Source organism: Mirounga leonina, unplaced genomic scaffold, assembly GCF_011800145.1.
Source record: "Mirounga leonina isolate KUSES-001 unplaced genomic scaffold, KU_Mleo_1.0 Mir_82, whole genome shotgun sequence".
NCBI lineage: Eukaryota > Metazoa > Chordata > Mammalia > Carnivora > Phocidae > Mirounga > Mirounga leonina.
In genome coordinates, this window is record NW_023270825.1 from 9,774,691 (window position 1) to 9,785,837 (window position 11,147).

At 44.7% G+C, this 11,147-nt stretch overlaps 1 protein-coding gene across 1 annotated transcript; it reads left to right on the plus strand.

Moving 5' to 3' along the window:
- Nucleotides 1-716: 716 nt before the first annotated feature.
- On the plus strand, nt 717-10,920 carry SERPINA9 (serpin family A member 9). The gene is made up of 4 exons (XM_034992988.1): nt 717-1,119; nt 6,629-6,902; nt 8,984-9,131; nt 10,717-10,920. The coding sequence occupies exons 1-4, from the start codon at nt 732-734 to the stop codon at nt 10,918-10,920; spliced, it is 1,014 nt and encodes a 337-aa protein (XP_034848879.1). The 5' UTR covers nt 717-731.
- Nucleotides 10,921-11,147: the final 227 nt, after the last annotated feature.

Consider the following 11,147-nt stretch of genomic DNA (forward strand, 5'->3'; position numbering starts at 1 on the left):
CACGGCAAGGAAATGATCAGTTCGACACAAAAGGGACCAAGAATATCTGGAGGGATCTCTGAGGGGGAAGAGGACACCTGTGGCTGCTACGATTGGGAATTTGCAGTCTGGTTCCACTGTCTTCCTTTCTGAATAAGAAGCCTACGAAGCAGAAACAGCAAAGAGCGTGGGAGCTGAGATTCAGGATTTAAGACCTGACTTTGAATCCCAGACGGAACACAAACTAGCTGGGTGGCCTGAGGTCAATGACACAATGTCTCTGAGGCCTGTTTACTTGTTTGAAAGCTAAAGACAACAATAATATCTGCATCTCCTTCAGGAGAGCCAATGAGATTACTTGAGTGAACTGCCCTGTTAACCATCCCTCATGTCCCCATTCTATCTCAAATGGGGTGGAGTGTTGCAAGATCTCCGATTCGGGGGCCAGACGCTCGGCTCACCCTCCCTTGATGGTTCTTTCCTCTCTTGCAGACTTACTTCCTTCCAAAATGGCATCTGCCTTTTATCAAGTGTTCCTCATTGTCAGCATCTGTGCTGCAATCCACTGCGTGCCCCCACCCAGGGACCCCAGCAAAGGATTCTCCTGCCTGTCCTCCCCAAGGAGCACCGCCGCCTCCGGGCTGTCTTCCAGCAACACCAACTTTGCCTTCCGCCTATACCGGAGGCTGGTTTTGAAGACTCCGGACCAGAACGTCTTCTTCTCCCCACTGAGTGTCTCCACTTCCCTGGCCATGCTCTCCCTCGGGGCCCGCTCAGCCACCAAGACCCAGATCCTCCAGAGCCTGGGGTTCAACCTCACACACGTGCCAGAGCCCGCCATCCACCAGGCTTTCCAGCACCTGCTCCAGTCGCTCAGAGCCCCCAGCAAAGACCTGGACCTGAGGATGGGGAGTGTCCTCTTCATCAAAAAGGAGCTGTGGCTGCAGACAAATTTCTTGGACAACATCAAGAGGCTGTATGAGTCGAAAGTCTTTTCTACAGATTTCTCAAGCACCTCCACTGCCCGGGAGCAGATCAACAGCTATGTGGAGAAGGAGACCGAAGGGAAGGTCGTAGACTTAATCCAAGGCCTTGAACCTCTGACGGTCATGGTTCTGGTGAACCACATTTTCTTTAAAGGTAAGGCTCTGAGAGGTTGATTTTGACTTTAATGTTGTTTCTTTTTTTTCCCCCAGTTGAATAAGCAAGCTAAACAAACCCTAGACAACACAGTCAGGTAATGGGAAGTCTGAATTTGGACCAGGCATGTTAACTGGCTGGCTGCATGACTGTGGCTGCGTCCTGTTTCCTCTCTTAGCTTCAGTCGATCGATTATGATGGAGGCTCGTTCAGCTCTGACTTTGGATAGCCTGGTTATGTGCCCTGAGGGACTGACTTTGGGCTCAGTGGGCAGCCCATGGGGCAAATCTTCTGGAAAGTAGCTTGTGAGTAAGGGCCTCATCTCTTGCTACCAGCAGCTGCCCTGGTTGCCTCCCGAAGGTTTTGAGGAGGGACACAGAGTTCTCTGACAACCCAGCTTCAGAGGCAAATCCAAAGGCCAGAGCACTTTTAGAGGTGTAGAAGTGCAGACAGGCCAGGATGACTGCCATTCACAACACCTGGGCATCCGTCTAGAGCTTTACAGTTTACAAAAACACTGCTGCAGCAGAATGGACATGGGCTTTGAAGTCAGACAGCGCTAGGTCTGAATTCTACCTCTGCCCCTTACTTGTTCCATGATCCTGGGCATGTTGCTTTAAAACATCCATCGTGTATTGAGTGCCTAATGTGTGTGAGTCTCTGTGCTAACCGGCTGGATGATGATAGAGCCAATTTCAGCAGAATCGTCACTACTGTATCAACCCTCCATCCTTCCCCTCTCTCTCCTTCCCTTCCTTTCTCCCTCCTGCCATTCATCGCTCCCCCATTTATCTTTCCTTCTATCCGCCCGTTCACCTTCCCACCCATTTACCTATCCATTCTGCAAGGAGGGAGGGGAAGCGAAAAGAATTAATACACCGTGAGCCCCTTCCAAGTCTCCTGAGCTTGATATACATTGTTCCATTTAATTTAATCTTATTTTTTAATTGAAATATAATTCACCTACCACAAAATCCGCCAAGTTAAATTGCACAGTTCAGTGGGTTTGGATTTTGGTACATCCACAAGTTGTGCAAATACCTCCACTATGTAATTCCAGAACATTTTCATCACCTCAGAAAGAGACTCCCTATCCACGAACACTCACTTCATTTCTGCTCTTCCCCCAGAAATAAGTAATTTATCTACTTTCTGTCTCTATAGATTTGCCCATTCTGGACATTTTCTATAAATAGGATCATATAATACATGCAAGGATTTGTGTGGACATAGTTTCCAATTCCTCATACCAAGGAGCATGCTTGCAGGATTGTATGGCAAGAGTGTGTTTGGTTTGGAAAGAAACCACCAGACTGTCCTCCAAAGTAGCTGTACTATTTTGCATTCCCACCAGCAGTGTGTGAGTCCCTGTTGCTTCACGTCCTCGGCAGCATTTGGTATTGTCAGTGTTCCAGATTGGGGCCATTTGAATGGGTGTGTTGTGCTTATTTTAATTTGCATTTCCCTGATGTCATATGATATGGAGCATCTTTTCATGTTTATCTGCCATCTGCATATCTTCTTTCATGATGCATCTGTCAAAGTTTTTGGCCCACTTTTTAAAATTAAGTTATTTGTTTTCTTATCTAAGTTTTAAGAGTTCTTTGTATATTTTGGATAACAGTCTTATCAGATGCATATTTTCTCCTAGTCGGTCGCTTGGCTTTTCATTCTCTTGACGTTGTCTTTCACGGAGCAGAATTTTAAATTTTAATGAAGTTCAGCTCATCAGTGATTTCTTTCATGGACATGCCTTTGGTGTTACATCTAAAAATTATTGCCATGCCCAAGATCATCTAGTTTTTCTCCTCTATTATCTTCTAGGTGTTTTATAGTTTTGTGTTTTACCTTTAGGTCTGTGATCCATTTTGAATTAATTTTAGTGAAAGATGTAAAGTATGTGTCTAGATTCTTTTTTTTCTTTGCATATGAATGCCAGTTGTCCCAACACCATTTGTTGAAAAGATTATATTTGTTCCACTCCTTTGTGCTTTTACTCCTTTGTCAAATATCAGTTGACTATATTTACATGGGTCTATTTGTAAGCTTTCTCTTTGTTCCATTGATCTGTTTGTCTATTCTTCACCAATACCACACTGTCTTGAGTACTGTAGCTTTATAGTAAATCTTGAAGTTGGTTATTGTCGGTCCTCCAACTTTGTTCTTCTCCTTCAATACTGCATTGCTTATTCTGGGTCTTTTGTTTTTTGATATAAACCTTAGTATTAGTTTGTTAATATTGATAATATAATTTGTTAGGGTATTGATTGGGTTGCATTGAATCTTTAGATCAAGTTGAGAAGAACTGACATCGTAATAATATTGAGTCTTTCTATTCATGAACATGGAATATCTTTCCATTCATTTAGTTCTTTGATTTCATTCATCAGAGTTTTATAATTTTCTTCATATCGATCTTACACATATTTTGCTAGAGTTATACCTAGGTATTTTCTTGGATGCAAATGTAAATGGTATTGTGTTTTTTATTTCAAATTCCACTTGTTCATTGATGGCATATGGAAAAGCATTTGACTTTTGCATATTAACCTTGTATCCTGCAACTTTGCTATAATCACTTATTAGTTCCAGGAGTCCTTTTGTTTGTTGACTCTTGGAATTTCTACATAGACGATCATGTCATCTGTGAACAAAGACAGTTTTATTTCTTCCTTTCCAATCTGCATACTTTTTATTTCTTTTTCTTGTCTTACTGCATTAGCTAGAACGTCCAGTAAAATACTGAAATGGAGTGGCTCTAGGGGGCATCCTTGTATTATACCTGACTTTAGTGGAAAAGCTTTGAGTTTCTCACCATTAAATATGATGTTAGCTATAGGCTTTTCGTAGATATTTTTAATCAAATTAAAGAAGTTCCCCTTTATTCCAAGTTTACTGAGAATTTTTATTATGAATGGGTGTTGGATTTTGTCAAATGCTTTTGCTTCATCTATTGATATGATTAATTTTTCTTGCTTAGCTTCTTGATGATGGATTATATTAATTTATTTTCAAATGTTGAACCAGCCTTACAAACCTGGGATAAACCCCATTTGGTTGTGGTATATAATTATTTTTATACATTATCAAATCTGATGGCTAATATTTTGTGGAGCATTTTTGCATCTATGTCCATGACAGATCTTTGTCTGTAGTTTTCCTTTCTTGCAATGCCTTTGTCTGATTTGGCATTAAAGTAATGCTGGCTTCATAGAACAAGTTAGGAAGTATTTTCTCTGCTTCTATCCTCTGAAAGACATTGCAAAGAATTGGTATAATTTCTTCCTTAAATGTTTGGTAGAATTCACCAGTGAATCCATCTGGACCTGGTGTTTCCTGCTTTGGAAGGTTATTAATTATTGTCAATTTCTTTGATAGATATAGGCCTATTCATATTGTCTATTTCTTCTTATATAAGTTTTGGCAAATTGGAATATCTTACCTAGGTTATCAAATTTGTGGGTATAGTGTTGTTTGTAGTATTCCTTTATTTTCCTTTTAATGTCCATAAGATCTATGGCACTGTTCCTTCTTTTATTTTTGATATTAGTAGATTGTTTGGTCCATACTTCCTTCTTATGTCTCATACTTTTTTCTTTTGTAAAAGCTGGATTTTTAAGATTATGTAATGTGACAACTCTGAAAATCAGATTCTCCCCCTTCCAAGGACTGATTGTTTTTGCTTGTTGCAATAGTTGTTGTTTAGTGATTTTTCTGAATTAATTATTTAAAGTCTATGCTTTGGGGCACCTGGGTGCCTCAGTCAGTTAAGCATCTGCCCTCAGCTCAGGTCATGATCCCAAGGTCCTAGGATCGAGCCCCGCATTGGGCTCCCTTCTCAGTGGAGAGCCTGCTTCTCCCTCTCCCTCTGCCTGCCACTCTGCCTATCTGTGCTCTCTCTCTATCTCTCTGTCAAATAAATAAATAAAATCTTAGAAAAATATAAAGTCTATACTTGTGATGTGTGGCCACCGAAGTGTCTTCTTAGTTAGTTAGTTAAGTGCTTAGCTGTGATTGGGCAGAGATTTCGTATGTGTCTAGAATAAATAAATCTCCTAGTCTTTGCTGAGGGCTTTTGTGTGCATGGTGGAATGTGCCATCAACACTCAGCCAAGCAGTTTATAACTCCGACTCAGTCTTCACTTTCTGTCTATGCAGACCCTCAAGGTCAGCCATAAGTAGGAACTTACAGCCTTCTCATATTTTTTCTCAAATATGCATACAGCTATATACATGCCCACAGCCTCTAAATGCCCAAGATATAGTGGCACTTTCCAAAGCTCCTATGGACATCTTATTCCTCAGCTTTTCCTTTCAGAATTTTTGATCACTCTGTGGTTTGTCCCATCTATTATCCTCATCCAGACAACCATGAAACAAAACACTTGCCTATAACTGTTTCTAACAAAAACTTCCAACCCCTTGGGAAGAAGGCTTTAAGCACTGAGTGAGCACCATTCAACCTTGTAAGTGGGGTCTTCCAGATAACTACCAGAGAGGTCAAGTAATAGTAATTGTTTGAAAATAAGTCTTTGAAAATTCTTCTCCCGATGATATTGGGAATACAGGCTGCTATTTTTCAAGGCTACTGCAGAGCTAGAGAGTAGAGGGTGGGACTCTCACAAGTTAAAATAACCATGAAGTTGACTGTTCTTACTGAGATTCAGCCATTTTTCTTGAATTAACTCCCCGGTTGCTGCAAGCCTTTGGTTAATTTCCAGAGTTCCAAAAAAGTTGATTCTGAATATCTTTGCCAGTTTTTCTCATTGTCCTAATGGAAGGGGAAATATTCAGAGGTCCTTACTCTGTCAGATGCCACCCCTGCCCCCAGCCTGTCTTGTTAACTTTTTGATTAATCTGTTGTTTGTCCCAACTGTTATTTGCCCCCAGCCTCTCCTGTTAACCTTTTTGATTAATCTGTTGTTTGCCTCAACTGATATCTACAGCCTCCAGCAGCTGCAAAATTTATCACCACCTGTGACTGTTTTTACTAATTTCCTCTGAGGAATGGGCTTTTTGCATTGGTTGAACTCCAAATCAGATCAAATACAGACAATTTTTCGAGGGATGCCTTCCAGGGAAGCACAGGACGGGTCACATAACAGTTCTTTGGGAATGAGTCTTTGAAAGTATTCCAGCCCTATTTTTTCCCCTTCAGTGGCTGCCAGCCTGCTGGCTTTCACTGCAAATGCAGGCTCTTATTTTTCAAGGCTATTATTGAAGAGCCAGGACAAGAAAAATGGAACTAGGGCAAGTTAAAATACCACAAAGCTCACTTTCTTACCAAGATTTAGCTGCTTCCCTTTAATAAACTATTCCCTAATTTGCTGAAAGAGTTTGGTTAATTTCTAGAGTTCTAAGGAAGTTAATTCAGACCATTGTGGGTGGTTTTGTCTCATTGTTTTTATGGAGGAGCGAGTTTTCAGAGATCCTTACTTCATCATTTTTGCTGTCTTCACCTCACTGACTATACTTAGACCTAAAGACCTCTCTTTTCTCTTTGTGCTAGCCAAGTGGGAGAAGCCCTTTAACCCTGGATATACGAGGAAGAGCTCCCCATTCCTGGTGGGCAAGAGGACCACTGTGAAGGTCCCAATGATGCATCAGGTAGAACAGTTTGCTTTTGGAGTGGATTCAGAGCTGAACTGCTCTGTGCTGCAGATGGACTACAGTGGAGACATTGTGGCCTTCTTTGTTCTCCCTGGCCAGGGCAAGATGAGGCAGCTGGAACAGGCCTTGTCAGCCAGGATGCTGAGGAAATGGAGCCACTTACTCCAGAAGAGGTGGGAATCTGTGTCAGTCTCCTGGGGTCCGAGGCGGGTGATGGGATACTTCCAAGGATGGGGGGAAAGACCATGATAGCAGTTGTTGAATGCCAACTGAGCACCTGCTGGATAGGGAACTTCACAATCACCTGACAGGTGAAAAGTGCTATCACCCCCATCCACAGGTAAGGAAGTAGAGGCTCTAAAACGGGAGGTGAATTGTCCAAGGCTAATATGTAGCTAATATGTTCCTGCAACACTATTATGTCATTGTAGCGATTCCCTGCTAGCAGAACTCACTCAAGCAGCCGATCGGATATTAAATTCCATGGAATGAGTCCATAAAAATAAACAGGCAAAAAAAGCACTAATACTCACCTAGAAAGTGAGGATAACACTATTACTCAACCCAGAAGTTGTTGAAAAGATAAAACAAGTTACTATTTATAAAGTGCTTAGAACAGTGCCAGGAAGAGCGTATGCATTTGATAATGTTAGCTAATAGGTAAGATTATTATTCGTTCTGTAACGATTATGGAGACTATCAAAAGGATATTAACCATAAGATTAAAAAGAATGTCAAAGTCTTATGTATAATCTCTTAGCAATATTTTCTTGGCCTTGTCGGCACCATTCCAAGGTGCCCACAGCCAGGAGGAGACAAAAGACAGGATCAGAGATAACTGTAATTCAAGAAGACAAAGATCAGTGCCTCAGCAGAAGGCAGGCAGTGTGCTGAGGAGCTTCTGAGCAAAGAGAGTTCGCTTTCAGCTGGGATCCATGGAAGGCTTCACGGAGGTAGTGCATTTGAGTCAGGAGCATACGTAGGACGTGAGGCTACAGCTAGGACATACAGGCTTGGAAAGGAAGCAGCACTGGCAAAGAGGCGTAGCTGGGAATCAAGGAACACTGCAGGATGCTTCATAGGTTTCCTCTCTGACTGCAGCCATGGTTGGACAGAAGAGGCAACACAGAGGCTGGGGCAGGGGGCAGTGTGTGAAGAGCTGCAGACAGAGCAGGGAGGAGATGGCCAGGCCAGCGCAGGGCACCGTAACAGGGAAGAGAGAGCTGTCCATTGTGCTAGATGCTCATCGATGAGGACGTCAGCGTCCATCCAGCACTTCTGTGCTTTCATTTCTGTGACTTACCAAGTACGTGACCTCGGGTAAAGTACTAAAACTAACTCTTAATATCTTTAAAATGGAAATGAAGCTCATGAATGTGCCTGAGACGTGCCTGACACATAGTAAATGCTCAGTAAATGCGGGCTATTCATTCTTGGTTCAGGGAAACCATTGCAGAGGAAGAAAAAAAGTTATGCTGAACTCCAGGGTTGTGCTGTCCATCTACTAGCCCCATGTAGTTATTTAAATTTAAATGAATTAGGGCGCCTGGGTGGCTCAGTTGGTTAAGCGACTGCCTTCGGCTCAGGTCATGATCCTGGAGTCCCAGGATCGAGTCCCGCATCGGGCTCCCTGCTCGGCAGGGAGTCTGCTTCTCCCTCTGACCCTCCTCCCTCTCATGCTCTCTGTCTCTCATTCTCTCTCTCAAAAATAAATAAATAAAATCTTTAAAAAAATTTAAATGAATTAAAATTAGTGAAACTACATTTTTTTCCCTCATTGGCACGAGCCACGTTCAAAGTGCTCGATAACCATGAGCTCCTCGTGACTAACCTACTGGTCAGCACAAACAGAATATTTCCAACCTTGCAGAAAGTTCTACTGGACTCTGCTGCTCTCAGCACTTAGCAGGGTTTGTCTCAGGAAGGGCTGGGGGAGATGGCAGACACGCTTCCGTCACCACCTGGTGTCCCCCATGGGTCGCGGGCATGGGCTCCCTTGCTGGGCCCCCATCTATGCTCTGTCCCTACTTTACTACAGGGCCCCGTTCCTTCTTATTCATCTATGGGGCTAGGGCTGCTCATCCAGGGGCCTTACCTCCAGAGCAAGCTGGGTTGGTTGTCTGGGATGTGTTGACTACTTTAGCAGCAACCAGGAATAGCTAGAAGAACAGAGTCTCCCAAAATGCCACCCAGAAGCAGAGATAGAGACCAAGGGGCTTGTGACCTCACCTTTTTCTTTTCCCCATCTCCACAGGTGGATAGAGGTGTTCATTCCAAAATTCTCCATTTCTGCCTCCTATGACCTGGAAACCATCCTCCCGAAGATGGGCATCCGGGATGCCTTTGATAAAAATGCTGATTTTTCTGGAATCACAAGGAGAGACTTCCTGCAGCTTTCCAAAGTGAGCTGGTCCATGAGAACATTTGCTCGAGCTGGAAAGGCCTATAGCGACTGGCTAATCGAGCCCTCACATCTCACTGATACAGAAACATAGACCCCCAAGAGGGAAAGTGACCTCTCTATGGCAGAAGTAGGGCTGAATTTCAAGGCTGCCAGGCCTGTGGCTTTATGGCCATCATCACTCTGACACACAGGCAACTTTTATCCCTCTTCCAACAAATGTTCCTAAGATCCAACTACCGTTCCTTGAAAATCAGATTTCTCCTGGGAGGGCAACACTTTTACCTCGAGACCTATTACAGATGAGCAGGTGTCCAAGCTGCCATTTGACCTCACCACCCTGAAGCCTAGGGCCTCACACTGAGGCCTAATTGGCTGCCCATAGGCCATTCGTATCCTATAGATGTGCTGTGTTTGGCCTGCAATGTTAAAAAGAAAAAGAGAGCCAATTTCTTTCTTTTTTTATTTTTTTAAAGATTTTATTTATTTATTTGACAGAGAGAGAGATAGTGAGAGCAGGAACACAAGCAGGGGAGTGGGAGAGGGAGAAGCAGGCTTCCCGCCGAGCAGGGAGCCCGATGTGGGACTCGATCCCAGGACCGTGGGATCATGACCTGAGCCGAAGGCAGACGCTTAACGACTGAGCCACCCAGGTGCCCGAGAGCCAATTTCTAATATGTAAGATATTGTACCTCAAAGTATAGATTTCTGACTGTCTTGAAAGAAATCACTGAGTCCAGTTCCCACACGGCAACCATGAGCCCAAACCCCTACATAGAATCCATCAGCTGGAGCTGAGCCATGAGCACCCCTTTTAGTGAGAGGGAACCTTCCAGGTACCCTGTGTGCCCCCTGCTCTTACGAGAGGTCTGGTCCTTGTCTGCATGGCGGTTTCTGATCCCTGACGGAAAAATGTATCTTGGTAATAGATCAGAATGGTCAGAAGTGGTCCTGGGTCACTGAAGGGGGCCTTTGTCATGTGTCGGGGGAAAGAATACAGAGGTCACAGTGAAATCTGCTGAGCGTAACGGTCCTTTTCCCAGTATGTGTTTATGTGCACATATGAACAATAATGACTGTAATCGTCTGGAGTTCTCAGGCCCCCTGAAGCTTGGGAGGACAGGAGCCCCTGGTGAAGTCTCTTCGCTACAAGACCCAGAGGGGATCCGGTATATAATAACACCGCCCTGCGTCTCCAGGGCTACGGTGCGGTCATACTACGGTTCCCGTACTTTGCGTCTCCTTTCATTCACCCCATGACCTTGTGGGAAATACGCCATGACGATGACCCTTTCAGAGATTTGGAAAGTGAAGGCAGGAGCCCCTAAGTAACGTTCATGACAATAAAGTGGCAGAACTGGGACTCGACCCTAGGCTTCCCGGTGCGCACTTGTAACCACCCGACTCCACGTGTGGGGGCCCAGTTGACCAGTATTAGTTGCAGTTGCCCACCCCGTGCCCGGCACTGGGAGCAGTGAGCTGGAGGCCCCTGGAGGGGGCATCACCGTCCCCAGGCAGAACCCCAAAGCCCAGTGAAGTAGAGGTGCCTCCATGGGGACCGCTGACGTCCGCTTTTCCCTTGGCAGGCCGCCCACAAAGCTGTGCTGGACGTCCGTGAGGAGGGCACCGAAGCCGCAGCGGCCACGGCCACCAAGCTCACAGTCCGCTCCAAGGACGGCCCCTCTCACACCGTCGTGCGCTTCAATCGGTCCTTCCTGCTGCTGCTGGTCAGGAGAGCCACAGAGGCCGTCCTCTTCCTCGGGAAGGTTGAAAATCCCACGAAATTCTAGGTGGAAACCTCCTGCGACGGAGTCCACGTTGAAAGCACTCAGGAAATAAACCATGTTGTGATGACCCCGGTGTGACTTGAGGACGTGGCTCCCCGGCTCTGAGGGTCCGCCTGACCCCAGCAGAGCTGCATTTGCTGCTGGGATGTCCTTGTGGGGGCTCAGTCAGTAAAAGTCAGTAGAGATCCGGGTCACAAACCCCCGGTCACAAAGCCTGTTCGCTCCCCCCA